Below are 22,736 nucleotides of genomic sequence, written 5' to 3' on the forward strand. Positions count from 1 at the left end.
GATTTACCTCTTCACAGACTTCTTTCCTGACCACCCCATTCAACATTCTCTTCCCCTTGTCACTCTCTAAACCCTTACCCTATTTTACTCATGTCTGAAGTGGAAAGTAGATATTGTTTTCTTTCTCTTTTTTTTTTAGACAAAGTTTTGTTCTCGTCACCTAGGTTGGAGTACAGTGGTGCAATCTCGGCTCACTGCAACCTCCTCCTCCTGGGTTCAAGCAATTGTCCTGCCTCAGCCTCTGGAGTAGCTGGGACTATGGGCACCCGCTACCACACCCGGCTAATTTTATATTTTTAGTAGAGATGGGGTTTCACCATGTTGGGCAGGCTGCTCTTGAACTCCTGACCTCAGGTGATCTGTCTGCCTCGGCCTCCCAAAGAGCTGAGATTACAGGCATGAGCCACTGCGCAGGGCCTGTTTGCTTATTTTTGAGACTGTTTTCACCACTAGGCTGTAAACTCCGCAAAGCAGAAGCTTTGATGTACTATGACTGGTACATAGTAGGCACTCAATAAATATTGGTCAAATGAATGAATGAGGAGATAAATTAATTCCACATCTTGGAAGTTGGTATACAAGGATAAAATTACACTAAACCCTTGAAATATCCAACTATGTATTACCATATTTTGGCAACTGTATTAAATAATCACATTAGACTTTCATGGTATGAACAATGAATTGTGGCACTTCTAGTTTGAAAGATGGACTTCTTTATATTTAATTAGTCCCTGGGAATTTTTAAATACTGTACTCATTGTCCCAATAATGATACTCTATATGAAGATAAGAAATTATGATCTAGCATAAAATTCTCACTGTAGTCTTAATTAGCTTCAAATGCAACCCCTACATCTTGCCTGGTGTTTCATACCACACAGTTGGCTGCTTTTCTCTTTTTATGTGAGCTCCCTCTGGGGAACTGCAGCTCAAAAATGGCATTTGTGGAAATGACTTGGGAAAGCCAGAGCTAATTCATCAGAGAAGCACATTCTTCTAATGTTAACCCTTGACTACATGGGAACAACGCCAAGGTCATAGCTATAGTTCCAGTGGGGGCAGGCTCCCCTGGGGCAGACTCCAAAAGGAGACCTGTGTGCCGTGGGGGGCCGCATAAAGGCTTGTCAAGGGGATACAGGGTTTGGGGTTTTAAGGGAATCCATTTTCAGATTCTTGACTCCTTATGCACTCTGAACAAAACTGATCTGCCTGAAAAACGTGCTTGCATGTTCTTTCACACATTCCCTTCTCTTGTTTTACAAAACCAGGTCAATTTTCTCCCTGCTGCAGATTGGCAAACATTCTCTGAGATGAAGCCAAGGGTATTGCTTAATGCCAGTGTCTGGGTTGAGGAGGAACAACCATGATGATGGACAATTCATCGTTTTCTTCAACGAGGCAGTTTCCAGTTCTTTACCTTCAACAAGATTGAAGGAAGACTGAACGAAGTTGACAGTTAACAGATCATTAAAAATAACCTGATGATGGATCCCAATGAGATATTTAAACATCAATGCATAAGAATTTCAAAGAATCAAGTAGCATTACTATAAGGAAAGATCAGCTATTCTCTTTACCTTATATATATGAGTAATGTTTCTCGGTATTTAAATCTATAAAAACAAAAAAATAGAGAGAATAAAATGAGACTGAACCCTGTTCAATCAAGCAATAAGTTATATTATTTTTGAATATATGAATGGATTGGGAAAAAAGGCTCATCCATCTGGTGAATGCATTTCCAATACAATTTTACATTTTATATTGAATAATTTTAATCAAGATAAATGACATATTATTTTGATCAATTTTATTCTGCCAGTAACTATAGTAATAATCTATAAGAAAGTTTTAATTTAAAGCCTAATACCGTAAGAAATATTTACAATATATCTTAATTTGTATAAATTTTGTTTGCAAAGAGAATGAGCAATAAGAGACTTTAAAGCATAAAATACATTAATCAGGGTAAAATTTTCGGGGGAGGTAGAAAGCTTATATGTTTGAGGAGCAAAAGGAATGATGTAGTTTCTAATATTGATAAATAATCTGCTCACATATTGTTGAAGAAGATGATTTTGGGTACTAAACCACTGTGGTATCCAGATTTTTAAAGACATATTTAAAAGAGGGATGTGTCAGTTTTATTTTTAAAATGCCACCCGGGAAACTAAACTATATTCTTGGCAACAATTTAAATCTAAAAATGTGAGAGGGGTGGGATTGGGGGGAATAGCTTTCCAAAAGTCTTTTAGAGAGTTAACAAGGAAAAATAAATTGCATACCCCTACTCTTAAACATTCTGTTAATGATTTGCAATCATCGATTCTATCAATACACTGACACAGGCATCCTCCAGCCTGTGTGTGGTCAGGCCATGCTGGGGAAGCACAGAGATCCTCTGAAAGAACAGGGCATCTTCTCTCAAGGAGATTACCAGGGTGGGTCAGCCAGACCCAGGAGATGCCAGCAACAGGATAAGATGACTTTAGAACTTCAGGGAACTTGGGGGTGGGGAGGGCTGGAAGAAATGGAGTCCTCTTAGGCATTTATAGGAAGGTCAAGGTGAAGGCAAGGTGTGTTCCCTTCATTTCTTTCCATTTCTTTTCTCCAAGTAAAGATACCAGCTTGTTTCAGCCAAGTTGTGGGGCTGTTTTTTGCACATATTTGAGCTCCCTCTTTTCTGTGTTTAAAATAAGGAATCTCACACGCCTTGGAATTTAGAAAGAAAACTAGGCAGAGACTAGCATCTAGTCACCGGATAACTGAGCAGAGACTAGATAACAATCGTATAAACTGTGAAAAGTCCTAAACCTGAAGACTTCATAACCAATCAGAGGCTGATTCCCACCATCCGGGAGGAAGAACAGGGCTCAGAGTGGAAGGATGAGAAGAGAGGAGTCTGCAGAAGATGTGCCTTTGAGATAGAGAACATTCCATGCGCTCCCTCCCCTCCTTCTCTGGTAACTGTCCCCACTCTTCACATGCAGTAAAGGTCACTTGGGATTGCTTATCTATTCTGCAGAAGACAAGACCAGAGTTGGCCTACAGCTGTAAACCCTCTACCTCATGCCTGGGTCTACCAGCCCTGTCAGCTCTTCGGAATGCTTAAATGAAAGTCATAAAGTAAACAAATTTATAGGAAAGTCTGTGTACCTGTCAATCACACTGTTACTATCTAGATTGATTCCTTGTCTAATTAGACTAACTGGGATTTTAGGCAGTGGTGATTTGTTTTTTCTGTACCCAGTTCAAGCTGGTCGCTCAGCTTCCTTCAAGCCACCTAGGAGCTGGTGGGTTACAGATTAACTAGTTGGAGGGGTGGTTGTGGTTGTTCTTGTTACTGCTAGTTATTGTCTAAGCTGCAGTTTTCCTGCATTTCATTTTTATTCCAAACATTTCTACATCTTCCACTCCATCTCTGCCTTGAGTTCACGAGGGGGTGGAGGTGGCCTTTGGAGACAATTGAGAAGCTAAAATGCAGGTTTGCTAGAAGTCCTGCCTTAAGCCAAGCTGGAAGGATTATATAACCTGATTCAGTCACCTGGGCCTTTCCCACGGGTGCCTAATAACTGTGGATGCAGCCATGATTATAAATATGAGGTCACTCGCCTATTTAAGATAGTTCTTTTGGAAATTGTACTTAGTTAGGGAATGCTCTGTATTGTTTGTTGCTCACGGAACTTTACTGCTTGATCCAGTAGCACAGTTACACACATGTGTATACTTTAAATATTTATCCAGAGGAGCCCTGATATTTTGTCATTCAAATTCTTTTAGCGAGTGCTAGTCCTTCGCCTATCAGAAAGAAGCTCACTGAATAATTCCTCTATTTTCCCCTATGGAGATGCTTTAGAAAAAAATACTCCCTTTTCTTCAACAAATATCCTTGCCAATATTCATCACCCACTCTATCTCTTTTTATCTGTTACCTCTTCCCTCTGAGGACTAAACTCTGATTTTTTTAAGATGCCCAAATTCCTATCTAAAGGATTTGGGAAGTCATGCCCTACAAACCATAAATTCTCATCAGATGGGTTTATTTAACCCTATATATCATGATTTACTTTCCAATTTGACTCTGGCATAACATTATGTGACAAAGAAGAAAGTCAAAATATTTTACCCCAAAATATGTTTCTTTGCCATATTTTGAAATAGTCCTGCAGAGCTGTCCTTTGTGAGGGAAAATTTGCATCTGTAAAGAATCTCTGCTAACATAACTAGATCTTTTTATTGCAGGCTCTCCCCATCCTGAAGAGATTAACTGAGAGCCTAGCACCTTCTAAAGGTCTGAATAGGAAACATTTGTCATCTATTGTCTGGGCAGCCATTATAAGACTTCAAAATAACCTTGGTCTTCACAATCTTTTATTTTTTTATTATTATTATTATTTTTAGATGGGGTCTCACTCTGTCACTAGGCTGGAGTGCAGTGGTGCGATCTTGGCTCACTGCAACCTCCGTCTCCTGGGTTTAAGAGATTCTCCTGCCTCAGCCTCCCAAGTAGCTGGGACTACAGGTGCACACCACCATACCCCGATAATTTTTGTATTTTTAGTAGAGAAGGGGTTCCACCATGTTGGCCAGGATGGTCTCAATCTCTTGACCTCATTATCCACCCACTTTGGCCTCCCAAAGTGCTGGGATTACAGGTGTGTGCCACTGCGTCCGGCCTTCCACAATCTTTTATCTTAACTTGAACATTTCCTTTCTATTGATCCCAGGTCTTTAGACAAACTCAATCAATTGTGAACCAGAAAATGTTTAAATTTACCTACAGCCCCCCTCACTCCCTCCTCCCCCATGCTTGCACCCCGCCCCCTGCCACCCCCAACCACCCCCTGCACTTTGAGTTGTTCCACCTTTCTAGACCAAACCAATGTATTTGATTGATGGCTCATGCCTCTCTAAACTGTATAAAACCAAGTGCATCCTGACCACTTTGGGCACATATTCTGAAGACCTCCTGAGGGCTGTGTCATGGGCCATGGTCGTTCATATTTGCCTCAGAATAAATCTCTTCAAACATTCTACAGAGTTTGACTCTTTTCGTTGACACCTCCAAGACCAACAGTGAGACTCAGTGAGAGTGAAATACAATTGCAATAGTGTTCTGATGGGCTAAGCAAGCTGTCACAGAAGAAGGCGATGCTAATGCCAGAATGTGGTCTCAGGTCAATTTAGGAATATTCAAGGCAGACCAGAGAATTACTCCTTGGGTCTCCCCCGTCTATGTTTCCTTAGTTCAGCAGATTAGCAATCTGACCAAAAAGCAAGACCAAAGGTTTGATCTTCAAGGGGACTGATTAGCTCCTCCCAGTAGCCGATGCAGCCATATACCAACCCCAGAGTTATTCTGCACACAACACATGCTGTCAGTCAGGGCCTGGGGAAGGGGCAAGAGGGAAGAGCTTATGAAAAATCCTGTTGCCATGATTCAAAAGCAATTCAAAGCAAACACTGCCTCACATCCCCTCTATATATCAAAGAGAACACATTTTAAAAATCATCCGGGTATTGGTATAAGGTAGAGGAGAGTATAAGCAGAGAATAGTGTTTAAGAAGTGATACGTAGCTTTAATTCAAGAAAAGTAGTTCACCAAAATGCAGTGGTAATACTCTAGCATTTTTGGAGAATGGTCAAGGCAGGGTTATAGCTCTAAGTATTAAATTACATATTTTCTGTAATTCTTCTCCTTTGCTTGCTCACTGAAATGCTGAAGAAATTCCTTCCTTACTCAACCCACACCTAAACAGAGACACGGCTTCAAAGAAACCATGGGCCAAAGCACAAGAGGAAATAACTGGATGCTGCCTGAAGGATCAGGTTTTTAGGTCCCAGAGGTTAGCCAAGACTGGAGCTGGGAAAAGGTGCTGCCAGGAAAAGCAGCACCTCCAACCCTGTGGTCTAACCAGCTTGGTCATGTGTAGGCATGCTGACTGGTGAGGAACTTAAGACACCTTGAGTGGGGCAGGAAACCCTGCCCTCATTGAAGAATTGAGAGAGTCCCTGGAGCCTTCCCAGACCCCTATACAATTGTGAATGTTATATTTGCATTTTAATGTTTACAATGAGCTCTTTAAACCCATCCTCTTGATTAAATTGGTCTTCAAACATAAGGGGCTTTACTAAGTGGAAAGGTAGAGACTTTTGCTGAACTGAAGAGGCTCATGATATCTTCATCGAAGTGAGTTGTGAAAGATTATATTAAAATAATACCCACTTGATATTCCTACTCTCTCTCTATACAGTATTTGCAACAATTTAAGCTGTGTTTTGACTCTAGGGATCAATGACATTAGTGGCAATGTTGGCTGAAGTTGGCTATTCCATTAGAAGCAACTATCCATTACATAAATAATATAAAGAGGAAGTTTGGATCAGCAATTTCTGGAACAAATTTTTTGTCTTTTCTAATCAGAGAAATGGGATATCTCAGAGGAAAAATACTCTTAAGTTTAAACTTTAATAATTATAAAATATTTCCAAATTGGAAGAAGACAGTTTTCCAAAAGATTAGCAGGCAATTTTTATTTATGATGGATCTTACAGACTCAAATCAGTAGTTCTCAACCTTGGCTAACTTCAACATCCCTCAGGGAGCCTTAAAACAAGCACTCATATCTAGGCGTCTCTGGGTCAGGCTCAGGTGATTCCACTGTGCATCCAACTTTAAGAATGGTGTTCTTTAAAAAGGACTTTTTGTCTGCTTTGGTTTGCAGAGTAAAAATAAAGCATGTAGTTCTATTTTTATAAGTTTGTGATGGTGGTGTGTTCAAGTTAAGGAAAGAGAGTGAGGGTAAGTAGGTCTCAGTTATAAAAGATGCTCTGGTATAGGTTATAATGGCAAACTGATTTAAATTACTTAGGAAATCTATGTATGACAATAAAAATTTGGTTTATAAAACCACAATATTATGACTTCAACCTATTATGCATTCCAACATAACTTAATAAGAATCTGCTAGATGACAGAACAGATCTGTTCTGGGGGTTATAGTAGCAAAGAAGGAAGATGCTGTCCGTGTCTGTGTTCCCACAAAGCTCATATTCTAGCAGAACAGTAACTACGCAACGTGTATCTTCATCACAACATTAATACGATGCTAGGCATATTGGGGCTTTCAAAAGAAGCACAAAAAGTAAAAGTAAAAATAGAGAAAGGTATTGTTCTTGTTCCTAAAGAGTGATCGGGTTAGATGAGGAGATGGCACTACTCTACTTGAGTCATCATGAACTTATGGTGGTGTACACAACATTCCTTAAATTCCTTAAGTGCCAAACTTGGGGGTATACAGATTAACACAAAAAAGTGTAAATAGGGCAAAAATAAATCTAGAGTACTGACAGAAGCTTGTAAAAAGGGTAGGGCCTGAATTTGTCTTGGAAGATGAGTTAGGAGTAGATAGAAAAGGAGGTGAAAGAGCCATCGGGTGGGGAAATGGCTGCCACGAGCCTCTAAGCGAGTTAGAATGAAAATGTTATCAGTAGGGACGGAGGAGAGAGTGTCCAATTGGAAAGGAAGCTGTGAACTCAGAAATGGTACATATTGAGGACGGACAGAGACAGTGGATGTAAAATTATATGAGGCCTGAAAAATATAGGTAGTACAATGATCCAAAAAGCTGGCAGCTGAGCTTCACAGCAGAGAGGGAAAAAAAGGAGAGAGAGAGAGACAGAGAGAAAGAGAGAGAGAGAGAAGATATAGAGAGACAGAGAAAGAGATCTTATATGGCTGAGAAAACTGATAACTGGGCAATAATATACAGAGTATAGAGAAATCTTTGGAATCTACAGGTGCTCAACTTCTGAGCCTAATTGTAGATTAAATACTCAGTGGTAAACTGAATTTAACTGGACTGCAACTGGGCTGAAGTTAACTAAAGCCCAGATATAGTTAAAGCATGCATTAGATTGACTCAGCCCTCTACCTTAGCAACCCCATAGATGAAATGAGGTGCTTTTTAGGAGGAAGGAATTACCAACTTCAGTCTATTCAAATCTTTCAACATAAAACGTCTGTCATACAATAACAAATCACAAGACTTGCAAAGAAGTAAGACAATATAATCAAAAATTAAGAGAAAATAAAGTTATCATAGGCAAATCCACAATAATATAGATGTTAGAATATGTAGATAAGGACTTTATCTGTGACATATTTGTTAAATTATCTAGTGAGATAATGGACAACATGCATGAAAAAAATTGGTTAAATTCCGCAGAGAAATGGAAACTATAAGACATAACCAAATTGAAATTCTAGAATTGGAAAATACAATATCAGACAGGAAGGATTTATATAATGGCCTTTATAAAGGATTGAAAATAGCACATGGAAAGACCAGTGAGTTTAAAGATAGATTACTAGAAATTATCAAAACTAAAGCATAAAGTGAAATAGAACAATACAAAAATCTTAAACTGAAGATCTAAGACCTACCTACAGGACAATGTCATGTAGTGTAATATACATGTAATTGAATTCCCAGAAAGACAGGAAAGTGAGATAGGGGTAGAGGAAATATAATAATCAATAATGACCAAGCATCTTAAAAGCAGGTAGTATAAAAACACATACTCAGGGAACAACAGTAACAACTGACTTCTCATCAAAAGCAATGGAAACCATAAGACAATAGAATAATATCTTTGAAGTGCTGAAAAAAAATTATTCTCAGAATTCTACTAAGCAGAGATATCTTTTGTGGATGGAGGCAACTAAAGACATTTTCAAAATGACACAAAGCTGAGAGAATTTATCTTCAGCAGACCTACACCATAAAAAGTGCTAAAGGAGTTTCTTCAGGCAGAAGGGAGATTATATCAGATTTATACAAGTTTATTGCAGGAAGAAATGAAGAGGACCTGAAATAAAATGGAGGAGAGGTCTTAGATACAGTGTGTATATGGAGAGGGAAAAGGAGGAGTGCGTAGGGTAAGGGAGGGAGGAGGAAGGGAGGGGAGGGGAGAGGAGACGGGGAGAAGACAAAAAGGCCCAGGACACAGCAGTGACGTAAAGTGGAGAAGAAAAGGCCAAAGAGGGGAGAAAAATGGAGAAGGAAAAGAGTAGGAAGAACACTAGGAAAGTTTTATCTTAGGAACCAAGATACGTGAATATGCCAAATGCTGCTGGAAGGTTCCAGCAAGTTTGGAAGAGAGACATATCTACTGCACTAAGAAGCACAGAGGCTCTTGGGGGCCTCAATAAAAATTTTTACTAAGAAAAAATTCAGGGCTGGGCACAGTGGCTCATGCCTGTAATCCCAGCACTCTGGGAGGTTGAGGTGGGCAGATGGCTTAAGGCCGCGAGTTCAAGATCAGTCTGGCCAGCTTGGCAACACCTTGTCTCTACTATGAATACAAAAATTAGCCGGGCATGGTGGCATCTGCACCTGTAATCCCAGATACCCAGGTGTCTGAGGCATGAGAATCATTTGAACCCCGGAGGCTGAGGTTGTAGTGAGCTGAGATTATCCTACTGCACTCCTGAGTGACAGAGCCTGAGTGACAGAGTGGGACCCTGTCTCAAAAAATTTTTTTCAAAAAACAACAAAAAAAAATGAGGTAGCAGAGTTCACTTTGTGTCATTCACATCAGGAAACACTGACTAGTCTGTAACTGGAGTACCTTGCAAAGGTAAGCGTGGCAGCAGTGATGTGGGAGCGGGGAGTGCAGACCGGGTAAGAAGGGACGGAGGGCAGGAACCCCCATAGGGTGCCATGCGTGTGTCCTGGGCTTGTCATGCTATGGGCTGAAACTGAAAAGTAAAATGCAGAGGGGTAGTAAAGAGAACTCAAGAAACTCCTTGGCAAAGTATCAATAAGATATCGTACTTGGTTTACTCACTTGGGATAAAGAAAAGGAAGAAAACAAAACAAGAAAAGTTTCTGTTCATTTCTATCACTGGTAAAAGAAGGCCAAGTAAAAACTGGGGTTTGTGTTCGGATCTGAGACAGAAAGGAGACGGTGACTTGAAAATTAAACCTACTGAGTTTCTAACATTTTTAAGAGGAATAAGGTCACTCCCATAGACACTGGGGGTATTAGTCTGTGGAGTTAATAGTCAATTAAAATGTAATACCACCAGTTTCCATTTCATCACTATAACTTTCCTTTCTGACCAATAAATTAAACTGTCCAAGTCTCAAGGTGAGGACCACAGGGATTTGTATCTTTTGATCTCTCTTGAGCACTGAATAACTTCTAATGTTAATGTTGCAATATTAGTGAGTCTTAACTAAAAGTAACACACTGTACATTAACATATATGTGCATCAGCCCAGGCTATACTGTCTGAAGTTCAGTTGCCTATATCAAATGATAAGAAAGATACACTCACTTTGGGATTGAAGGCTATTATATGCTTAGGAAATAAGCCACTCTGTGCTTCAAATCCATTCATTTTACCTGACATTGCTTAAATACATTATAATACAAGAAACTGAATAGGAAAATTTTGTTTTAACTCAAAAAAACCAAGTTTCCCAAATGGACAGTATATTGTTACGAACTTTCTGGTTATGAGAGAAACAATGTCTGAATTTCAACCAATTTTCTTGAATGAACTTTCAGGACATTTTCATGACGAGCTGTTGGGAATTGCTTGATTCTCTCACTCAGCGTCCCTTTGACTGGAGTCTGGCAGGATGAACAACACGAGCTTTTTTCTTCTCCAGGCAATCGGTTTAGGAGCAGAATCTGTGCTTGCTGCTCATGCCAGGTCACAGACCAGCATCCCACATTCAGCCTCAGGCTGCCCAGACACTGGGATACTGGTGGGGCTGCATCTCCAGGCTTCTGTCTCCTTCTTGGTTCCCTGGTATATGCCTGGGGGGCTTGCGGTGCCCTTCCTGCTATGCTGGCTGTCCCCTCCCTGCTGTCTGCCTCCTTCTCTTCTAACTGCCTTACGTGCCCCCAAGGGCAGCACCATTGGCCCATCTGATTGATGGCACCAGCCTGGAGCCTTCCTTTTAGCTGAAACCCAATTACAGCTGTCCTTGCCTGCTCTGTAATTTTTTGAGATCCAGTATAATAAATATAATCAAACATCAGCCAGGATGGTTTAAAGAGAATTCATCTTTAAACTTTTCAACTCGTTTCTAATCCATTAATTTTTAGTATTCAAGAGTAAAAATAATTTCTTTCCACCTGGTTTGAGACTTTTGTTTTTAACAAGGAGAGAAGATAGCAGTCCACACATAGAAGGGAATATCGTGTAAAAACATTAACCTGCAAAAATCTATTTTCTGTTTTTATATTCTCAAGATTTGGTTGTGGTATTTGAGGAGAGCCATTTGATTTCTCATGCATCCTCTTCTCTAAAGCTTTTCTTTGGAAACTGTTTGGCCAGGCATAAAATGAACACCTAAACAGTCCAAATAAAGTTAGGTCGGCTCTCCGTCTCTTGCTCTCTTTGAGGTCTCTAAGCCTTTGGGCAGAAGTCCTGAATTTGAATCAACTGGAAATATTTCAGTTTTGCCTTTTTCCCCACATGGAGTATTTCCAAGGGACAAATCATTAATTCTTTTTTAATAAAATAATGATTGGCTCTTCAATTTATTTATAACTTCCCTTTTAAGGAATTCTTATCTTTCTGACCCAGCTGCCAAAATTCCCCAACAGGTGTCCCAAGTTAATTAACAAAGAACCCATGGCTTCACCAAAAAGGGAGGCAGCATTCATGAAATTAGGTTCTGGGGTTTAGGAGATGGGAGCTGTAACACAGGCACCTAATCTGAAGATACAAAGTTCCAGCCAAGGTACAGAGCTTGCCTTCTGTCTAAAATGTGGCTTGTGAAATCAAGTTATTAAAACAAACCGGCAGAGAGTGCTCCAACAAATCACCTTGTCTAAGAAATAAGGTTTCTTTTTAAAATACTAATCGAAATTGCAAGTGTTCTAATAAAAACGACATCTGTCTGGGTCTGAAAAAACATATTTCGAAAAGCAGAGAAGATATGTCTCTAAAATTTCCTCATATCTACGTAATAAAGTGAACTTACATATTTCAAGTACTAAAAACAGCACATTGCCTTCCTGGGTTGCACTGGAGTTTCCACAGCCTTGTATCTTTCCCTGGACGGAGGTGGGATTTTTCAGGGTCAAGAACACAAGCAAAGAAGGTGCCTATGGTGCCATGTGATCAGTGATCCTCAAGAGATCTGTTCCCCAGAATGGAGCGCCCATATCCCAGAACGTTTTGTCACGTGCCAGCCATTAGCACGAGATGCAAAAATAAGAAAACACACAGGTGTCTATTTTAACTGATAGGACTCTAAATGTTTCTTAGAGCCCTCTGTTTTTCAGTTTCGCCAGCAGACAATGGGGGTGCAATGTGATACTCTGAGCACGGAGAGGATACTGACTCAGGTGCGTTTCAATCCTAGACTGCGGAATTTAGACTGACTTTGAGGAATGATGTCCTGAGTATCATTTGTAACCATTTGTCATGGAAGTGGAGACACAGCTGCAGGGATCTGTTCATTCCCCAGTTCATGCTCTCATCATCGAGGGTTTGGTTAAAAATGTATCTCAAAGCTTCCACGAAGAGCAGTATTTCCAGGTTTAGAATTCCTAGATTCCATTATAAAGCTTTATATGTAACATTCAGGAAGGTATTGATATAAAGAAGATTTTCACTGTTCTCACCACCCCTCACTCCAGTTCTCCAAAGGAAAAAACATTTCTCACTAAGTAAAGACCTGGCATGGAGGAAGGAGTATTGTAATTCTATGGGCATCACCATTTTCTTTATTCAGTCTTTATTTTCACTCAAAGACAGAACATTTTTATGTCGTCCTTTAAATATCACCAGGAATCTTTGTCTGGAAACAGTCTTTACAATGTGCAGATCAAATCTTTTATTTGAATATTTACAACATTGTGGTAAGTAAAGGAAGCTTGAAAGGATGGCCATATTCCCCCTGCGCACCCCCTCACCTCCTTAACCCCCAGAATGAACGAAAAGGATGATCTAAAGATCCATGTGGGGAAAGGAATAGCAATGATTTTTACTACTTAAAAAATAATAAACTCCCAGGCAAGAAACCACCCTTATTTTGTTTCTGATTTCGTTCACGTGGGAAAACATGCGTTGTGTAATGCTTGCTACACAGGGGGGCGCTATGTAGCGCCCTTCCCTTCCATTTCTGCTGGTGGATGCCTGTGTTTGAGAAGCAGCAGAGTCCCCCTAGGAAATGGCCCTATTCTGACCCCAGAGAAAGTCAGATCCCGTCTTGTGCTCCTTTTGAGGTTGGAATGGGGAGAGAAGGCATTGGCTGGACAGAAGCTCAGCTAGTTGGTAAAGTGAAAAGAATGCCCAACGTGAAAAGTGGATTATAGAATAGGAACATATGGGGGCGTCAGTCAAAGGAAGATTCTTACACATCCTCCCCAATGTGGTGAAGCAGCCATCCAAATGGGAGCAGAATGTAGGGAAACAGTCCTGCAAAGCACAGAAGGATGAGGCCAAAGGATGATGGCAAACTGGGAAAGGGCCAGGCTCATGACACAGAGGATAGGTCCTTCTCTTCAGCCTCAGGAGGGTGCAGGGAGCTAGGAGGATGCTCGCAGCATCCCAGCCCTGGTTCGCCTGCTGGAAACTGTGGCAAGTCGCCACCACCCGGGGCAGCCAGGGGAGGGGCTCTGCGAGCTCCACCAGTACCCGCAGGGATGCGGTGGCCCCGCCAACAGGAACCTTTGGCAGTGATTGAATCACACACAGAAAGCATTACTATTTCCTTTCCAATCTCAAGCCTCTTCCACGGTGGCAGCAGAATGAGTTTGATTAGAGTCTGGATTTGAGAGAGCATCTAAGCTGTATTTCTTTCCTCTGTTCCCTGGACACCGTAGAAAGAGACAGACACAGACATCCCCCTACCCCTTCCTCTCTCTGTTTGGATTCCCCAAACCTCCTCCAGATCTGCTCTTTGAATAAATACGTTGTGTTATTTATCCACCAGTTAATTCATTCAGCAACTACATACCGAGTGCTTGTTATGAGCATAGCAAAGTGCTAGACACTGTCAGACATAAAAATAAATATATCACCTGATGCCTGCTTATTATTTCATTTGGGGAAGACATACGCGTACACAAAAAACATAAGAGACAATGTGAGGATAAAATTACACAATGGAAATCTAAAATAAGTGAGAAGGTTTCTTATCAAATAGGTGCTGCCCACTTCAGCTCTGGGTGCAGGGAGTAGCCTTTATCAGGAAAGGCCACTGCAAGGTGGGCTTTGAATGGTGGTGGCAGGTAGTAAATGCAAGCTCATGTATGCTTTAAATGTTTGGTTTCTTTGAGTTTGTTTTGTTGGCAGAGAGGATGGGATTTGCCTAAAATAAATGTCTGCCGTCTACGTCAGGAACTGTCCATGTGCTGAAATGGGTGGCATTTTGCTAAACTTTCTGTTGAAGCAATACAATATTGTTTGCTCTTTTCACTGATGCTAATTATTACCATTCCTTTTTTAAACCTTCCATACTCAGAAGGATAATCAACATTTTTTAAAGGTTGCAGAGAAATGTATGGATGTGCATTAACCTCAGCTACTATTCCATGCCAGTAGGAAGAACACAAAGATCTATAGCATACTTATTGCTATTTCCCAGAGACATACACATAACTATGGAAACAACCCAAATGGAAAGGCAAGGGAGAGGCAAAGCGTGTTCCATTCTGCTAGTGCTACTGTATGATTCTCATTAGACCTCACGGGATAGGGTGATTATTTTTCAATAGCCTATTTAGAGTTTCCCCAATAATGGAGTCTAAGAAAGGTGAACGATTCCTTAGTTGCAATTGTGGTAGCCTGCTTCCCCCAACCTCTGATTAAAGGAATGATCTAAGAAGAATTCTATTTTAAACTGAAAATCTGAAACCAATGATGGAAAAGAACGGGATTCTTTCTGAAATCCTGAGTGTCTGCATGCATCTAGTAAATTTATGGAGAAAATAAACTGGCTGTTTGATTCTTGGCTTTTTTAACAGAAAACCCCCCGTTTTTTAGTTAATGTTTTATTTAATTTCCTTAATGTTTTGCTGACTTGGAGGTCATTTTAAGATGATGACAAGCAGGAAATATTTGGTTCAGTCATTTTTTTTTCTGGCAAATATTTATGAAGTCCCTACTATGGATTGGGCATTGCTCTAGGTACATGGGATATGCCAGCAAGGAAATAAGAGAACTCTCTGCTCTTAACAGGCTTACCTTACAGTGGGGAAAGATGGAAAAAAACAAGATGAATAAGTAATACATTATATATTAGAAGGTAATTGGGGCTGTGGAGAAAATTAAGCAGGGAAAGGAGCTGAGGGTAAGATTTTAAGTATGGTGGCCTGAAAAGCTTCTCTGGGAAAGACGTGAGTGAGGTGAGGACTGAGCTGCATGAACGCCAAGAGGAAGAGACTCCAGGAAGCAGCAAGTTCAAATTCCCTGAGGCAGGATCTCAGAGCATGTAACACAGGAATCACAGTCAACCAGTGGCCGCAGAAAATTTATTAATTTCGAGAGGACTAGGTGGGGTTGGAGAGGTCATAGGGAACTTCCACATCTGCCCTGCAAAGACTTGATTTTACATTGAGATGAGGAAGGTTTGGTGTGAAGGAGTGACATGCTCTGACTAAGGTTTCAACAGGATAACTCTGGTTGCCACTGTGATAGGAGACCATCTAGGGTGAAGGAAGCACAGGGAGACTAGGTAAGGGGGCGCTCAGGAATAAGCCAGGAGAGGGATGATGGGAGTTTTGGACCAAAGAGAAAGCAATGAAGATGAAGAGAAGTGTTAAAGTCTGCGAAAATTCAGAAGGACAACCAGATTTGTTGATAGATTAGGTATGAGGTGGATTGCATATGAGTCAAAGAGGATGCCAAGGTGTCTGTCCCGGGTCCCTGCAAGAATAACTGGTCATTTTCTGGGGGAATACTGTGGAAGGGTCAGGTCTGGGAGAGACCTTGGTTGTGGACATGCTATATTTGAGACACTCATAAGACACCCAGTGGAGAGGATGAGCAGACAGTTGGACACAGGATCTGAGGTTCATGCTGGAGATACCTGTTTGGAGTCACCAGAATACAGATGACCTTCAATGCCATGAAACCATATGATGTCACCCTAGCCTTCTGTGAGAGGTGATACAGAGGAGAGGAGGTCCAAGATTAACCTTTCATTGATCTTCATTCAAAGTCACTGCAGCTTTCTTCTGTGTATAAAGTTCTGTATAGCATTTTCCTACAAAAACCACTTGGGTACAGTATTTAAAGTAAAATAGTTAGCAAAAGTTGCATTTCCTCTCTCTTAAATACAATCCAATGTTGTTCTTGTTAAATTCTGCTATTCTCAGTCAAGAAAAAAATACTGATTTCATAAAGCCTGTGACTTAGATATTTTCCCTTCTATTTTTAAATGACTGGCTTCATTTCCTGTCTGGTGACATTTGATAGTAAAGGTTTAGTTGAACACAGGCAGTATAGTGGTCTACATATTCCTGTCTCCGAGAGAAGACTAGATAACTGGCTTTTGAGAAAGAAGAGATGCCTAGGAGCTGGCAAACCAATCAATATTTCACTATTTTGTTATATTTTAATCCACCAAAAGAAAAAAACACACACACAAACACACAATACCAAGTAGTTAGTATCCAGGCAGTATACTGATTAGCTATTGATTTTTTTCTCCATTTTTCAGAGAAGGGATAGGATTTTATTGGGGATCCCAGTGCTGTCCTGTCTGAAACAACTGCGCAACGAAAAAAAAAAAAGAGTATATGGGAAAAGTACCTTGACCTTTGGAGCTAATGATCTACTTTAGATATACCAAATCTACACAATCCACAGATAACACTTAAATTAAATGCAAACTAAGTGTAAATAGCAAGTTGCAAGCTTATTTCCTGCTGTATAATGTATTATAAGTATGGTGAATCTGTTAGACACAGATTTGCAGCCTGGCCTTGCAGTGAATAAATAAATGGCTGAAGACCTGAAAATACTATGGTTTTTCTTGGAGGATATGATGGCTATTGTGAAATGAAAGGAGAAAAAGTGGCACTTCCCAGGTCATAAAAGGCTTAATATACCACTATCTGTAATTTGGATAGGGGAAAAAGAACCATGTAACTATAAAAACATTTTGTCTGCAATTTGGAGTCACACTTGGTCTTCCAGTTGCCCCAGGAATGGAATCTTGAGCTCTTTGCCTATTGTCACCTAATTTTTCCCAGTTCCCAAGATCACCTGCACCCTTGCCACGGGGGTTGGTCCAGCTCCCTTCTGCTGAGCCTCTGGATGCTACCTACTGACTTCTGTTCCCTGCATTCAGGCTGCCAGATTTCATGCTGTCATTGGACTAGTGACCCTACAGAAATGATATCCTTAACACCAGGTGCCTACCAGCCAGAACAATGGCCTGTGGGGACTGTGTCATCCTCTGAGAGGTTTCAGTAGATTCATCTTTCTCCAGGAGATCAATCAGCCTTGGCCTTGGCACCTTCCCACCTACAGAGGGAGGCATCAGAAGGCCTCTCTGACCTTGGCTCCCATCACTCACCCTGCCAGGTACACAAGGTCCCTTGAAGGCCTGGAGCCCACTGGCCTGGTCCCAGTTCCCTCTCCAGGGCTTTTTCCTTAGACTCTTTTCCCCACAAATACCTGCATGGCTTCATGTCTCACCTCCTTTGAGTCTCTAGTGTTACTTTCCCAACCACCCTATCTTGACCTCCCATTGAAAATCACAACCCAAAACTGGATATCCACATATGGAAGAATGAAACTAGACTTTTACATACAAAAATCAACTAAAAATGGATTCAAGACTTAAATATAAGACCTAAACTATAAAAATTCTAGGAGAAAACATAGGGGAAAAGCTATACGACACTGGTCTGGGCAATAATATTTTTGGATTTGACTCCAAAAGCTTATGCAACAAAATAAAAGATAGACAAATGGGACTATATCAAACTAAAAAGTTTCTGCACAGAAAAAAAAAATGATGGAATGAAGAGACAACCAACAGATTGGGAGAAAATATTATTAGCAACCAAAAATATAATTATGGGTTAATATCAAAAATATATAAAGACTTCAAACAATTCAACAGCAAGAAAACAAATAACCTGATTAAAAAATGGGCAAAGGATATGAATAGACATTACTTAAAAGAAGAAATACAAATGGCTAGCAGATACATGAAGAAAGGTTCAATATCACTAAGCAATGCAAATTCAAACCACAATAAGCTATCACCTCACACCTATCAGAACAGTTATTATAAAAAAGATAAAAGATAATGAGTGTTGGTGAGGATGCAGAGAAAGAGAAACCCTTGTACTTTATTAGCGGGAATGTAAATTAGTACAGCCATTACTGTACTGATTAGAAAAACTGTATACAGGTTCTACAAAAAGCTAACTATAGAATTACTGTATGATCCAGTAATCCCACTTCTGGGTATATATCCAGAGGATCTGGTATCAGTATGTCACAGAACCATTTATAGCTCTCATGTTCATTGTGGCATTATTCAGAATAGTTAATGTATAGAAGCAATCTAAGTGTCCATCAATGGATAAATGAATAAATAAAATATGGTATATATACACAAGGGAATACTACTCAGCCATAGAAAGGAAGGGAATCCTGTCCTTTACAACAACATGGATGAACCTGGAGGACATTATGCTAAGTGAAATGGACCACTTACATAGGTACACATACCACATGATCTCACTTAAATGTAGAATCTAAAACAAATGAATCTATAGAAGCATAGGCTGGGTGCCGATGGCTCATACCTGTAATCCCAGCACTTTGGGAGGCTGAGGTGGGTGGATTACCTGAGGTCAGGAGTTCGAGACCATCCTGGCCAACATGGTGAGATCCTGCCTCTACTAAAAAATACACAAATTAGTTGGGCATGGTGGCACATGCCTATAGTCCCAGCTACTCGAGAGGCTGAGGCAGGAGAATTGTTTGAACTTAGGGGGTGGAGGTTGCAGTAAGTCAAGATTATGCCACTGCACTCCAGCCTGAGCAACACATGAGACCCCGTCACACACACACACACACAAATGCTTTGTAGAAGCAGAGGGTAGAATGGTGGTTATGAGAGACTGAAGGTAAGAGGAATGGGGAGATGTTGGTGGAAGGGTGCAAAGTTTCACTTAAGAAGAACATGTTTTTTGAGATTTATTATGCAACAAGGTGACTACAGTTAATAATAATGTATATTTCAAAATTGCTAAGAGTAAATTTTCCAATGTTCTCACCAAAGAAAAGATAATTATTTGAAGAGATGAATATGTTAATCAGCTTGATTTAATCAGTTCACATTGTATGCATTCAGGTTGAGGACCCCTTATCCAAAAATGCTTAGGACCAGAAGTGTTTTCGGATTTTAGATGTTTTCGGATTTGGGAATATCTGCAGAATACATACCAGTTAAGAATACTGGTTGAGCATCCCTAATTTAAAAATTCAAAATTGGAAATGCTCATTGGAGCATCATGTTGGCACTCAAAAAATTGCGGATTCTGCAGCATTTCAGGATTTTGGACTTCTGGATTAGGGACCTTCAACCTATATATCATAACATCATTTTGTGGCCCATGAATGTCTATGATTATAACTTACTAGTTGACCATTAAAGAAACACAATCCTTAGGCTAAGTGAAAAAAGTCAGACACAAACGTCATATGTTCTATGATTCCATTTATACCAAATACCCAGAATAGGAAAATCCATAGACAGAGAGCAGATTGATGGTTGCCAGGGGCTGGAGAAGGGGGATGGAGAGTGATTGCTAATGGGTACAGTGTTTGCCTTTGGGGTGATGAAAATGTTTTGAAACTTGATACAGGTGGTGATTGTACAACCTTATGAATATACTAAATGCCACTAAAATGGTAGACTTTAAAGTGGTCAATTTTATGTTATGTGAATATCTCAAATAAAAAGAAATTTGCAATCTCACTAATTACCCTTTACTCAGCTCCATTTTGTGATTCATTTGTTTAGTTTGCTTCTTGAACATCTCCTTCTCTTGAATGTAAACTCCACAAGGAAAGGGCTTTCTGTCTGTTTTGCTTATTGATTTAATCTCTGGGCCTAGAACAGGCCTGGAACAAAGCAGGCCATGAGTTTTGTTGAATAGACAGGTGAATGTATTACCTCTTTTGTGCCTTGTTAATAAAAGATCCTCTGTATTTCTTGAATACCAAATTAAAGAGAGATAATTTCTTTAAAAGAATAGGATTAAAGGGCTAGTATGGTCTCATCCAAAATACATTTAAAATAGAGAGGGGAAGAAAAGTAATCCTAACAGAATTCCTCAGTTCACTGCACGGGAAACAAACAGCCTATCAGAGATTCAGAGGATTGAGACAACGGTATCAAGTGCCAAGCACTGAGGTCCTTTTTAATTTGCAAGGATTAGAAATGTCAACAAGCATCGCATTTTCCTCTAAATTCTAAAAGATGAATCAGCGCAGTGGATTTAAACTAGAAGGACAGCAGACAAAATGAGGCTGCTAATAAATGCACAGCTTCTGTATAAGCATAGGCTGTGCATACGGGTTCAACCACACCTACCCCTAGAGAAAATATTTTCACTTAACACCTGAGACACTGTGAATCAGGGAGAACATACCGATGAGCTCCTTATTTCTGACGTCCAAGGCCATGTTCCGCAGCGCAGTGGCCACAGCGCACACCACGCGGTCATTGTCTATTCGGAGCAGCTCCACGAGGATGGGCAGGCCTTTCTCTTTTCGGACAGCGGCTCGGATATATACTGACCACTGCAAAAACAGGGAAGGCGAAGGGCGTTAGAAACAGGAAGAAACCCTGCATGCAAATAGTACATTTGCGTTTTCAGACGGCTGCTTACAGGAGCCAAAAAGGTTGAATTACCAAGACCTAGTTGTAGAATGGGTTGAATATGTTAGACATGCATTTAAACTTTTTAACTGTATTTTTTGCCTTCAACTTGGGGACAGAGATTTCAGGGTTAATCAGTGAACCACACTAGGTTTCTTTTGTGACGCTGTTTTCAGTACTTGAAGTCGAAAGCCATTTGCGTGATGTATATACTTGATGCTTCAAGATACAGAGGTTTGGGACAAGCGGATGTGGCCAGTGACATTAAGGGAAATAAAACAAGAACCCTGAAAAAGTAGAAAATGCGAATGGGTTGTGTGGGAGTGATTTCTCAAGACAGCTTTGAATTTGGAGATGGGGCACACAGGTGAGTTGCTGAACGTGCTGTCAATAAGTCGTTTGCTGAACAATAAAGAGTCAACTAGTCAGAAATAGGCAGGGGTGGATAAATGTAATATGACATTGAAAAGCAAGAGTGCACATGGTAAAATGTTTTTTAAAAAACATTAAGGTCAAACTGTATAATGTTCAGGGCCATAATTCAATGTCTTCTTTATAAAGTAGGACATGAAATTTGTTTTGGGTTGGTGGTCGTCAGCCTTAATGGAACACAGGTAATGCATCATATTAAAATGTCCTTGCAATATCAGGATAATAAAGCATTCCGATTCACTTAACAGAATGCAGGCCCAGATTTTCAGACATTGGTATATATGGTGTATACTCTTCTACATTGTCCTGGAGAAGAGAGTACAATATAAAAATTCACAAATGTAAGGGTTTTACCTGTTGCAATTTCATTTTGATTTAAGAAAATTACATTCACGCAATGAGGTTGTGGATTCTGTGGTAGGGTCCTCCTGGGGACCAGTCCTTTCCCACCCAGTCCCCCCACCAGGCCACCTCCACCCCCCTTCCCCCATGGGGGCAGGCACCCCAGAGCTGGCTCTCACCTGTGGCAGGCAGGGAGCCCCCTCTGGCAGTGAACGTAGGGCATATGCCATGCCTGCCACATCCTCAGCCCAGCCCTGCATGAAATATGAGATCAAAAAAACAACTTCATCCTGTCCTACATTAGAAATCACATTCACACAGTTTCTTATCACCATCAACTCACACTGTATACTTTTGTCTCACCCCTACTTTGTACCTCAAGCTCTAGGAAGCCTTGGGGGGGTAGGGGAGCAGGTAAAGCTCACTAAAGCATCTCTTGGCTGCAGTGAACTATTTGACAGCTCCACTCTCAGGGAACAAAGAAGTGGAAGGTTAGGAAGCGTCAGACATGACAAAACATTGAGGTTTGCAAACTGCTTCTTGGGATGTGGGAATCTGGAACTGACATCCCCTCCCAGGGAGGAAGCCCTTTCTCCTGGTACAATGCCAATTTCCATCGATGCATTTAACCGACATGCTGAAACATGACTTCCTCTGGACACATCTGCCTCCCCTACTCCTTGTGCCCTGCTGAGTCTCCAGTCCCCAGCTTGGAAAAGCCTGGAAATCTGAGCTTATGCCGCCCACTTAATCCTGGGATCTTCCCTAAAACTAAGGAGAGAAGCTAGAAAAAGGAAGAGAATGCGAATCAGGGTGTGGGGTCAACAATGACATACTGCAAAAGGAACATCAACAATAACTTGCAACATCAGGGAGATATTCTTGACCTTCTGGGAGATGGCAGGGGTATTCCTGGCAACTTAGGCAGGCTGATGCATGTGCCCTCAGCCTGGTGGGGAAGAGATGAACTGGGGAAGATGAGTTCATCTCTTCCACCATACCACTTCTTTGCAGGCCCCATGCGACTGGCTTACATATTTGAGATCTCTTCTAATTCTTGAAACTCCAGG

General features: G+C 40.7%; 1 protein-coding gene across 3 annotated transcripts in view; it reads right to left on the minus strand.

The window, feature by feature from the left end:
- CTNND2 (catenin delta 2) overlaps positions 1-22,736 on the minus strand; it is a 948,689-nt gene that overhangs the window by 90,096 nt on the left and 835,857 nt on the right. For 2 of the 3 annotated variants that reach the window (XM_054488746.2, XM_063664666.1), the window contains 2 exons: positions 21,846-21,920; positions 20,663-20,813 (listed from right to left, as the gene is read on the minus strand). In XM_054488746.2, the coding sequence (XP_054344721.1) occupies positions 20,663-20,813; positions 21,846-21,920 (226 nt within the window). The remainder of the gene's footprint in view (positions 1-20,662; positions 20,814-21,845; positions 21,921-22,736) is intronic. The other variant, XM_054488747.1, reaches the window with a different exon arrangement.

This window comes from Pongo pygmaeus, chromosome 4 (assembly GCF_028885625.2).
Source record: "Pongo pygmaeus isolate AG05252 chromosome 4, NHGRI_mPonPyg2-v2.0_pri, whole genome shotgun sequence".
Taxonomy (NCBI): Eukaryota; Metazoa; Chordata; class Mammalia; order Primates; family Hominidae; genus Pongo; species Pongo pygmaeus.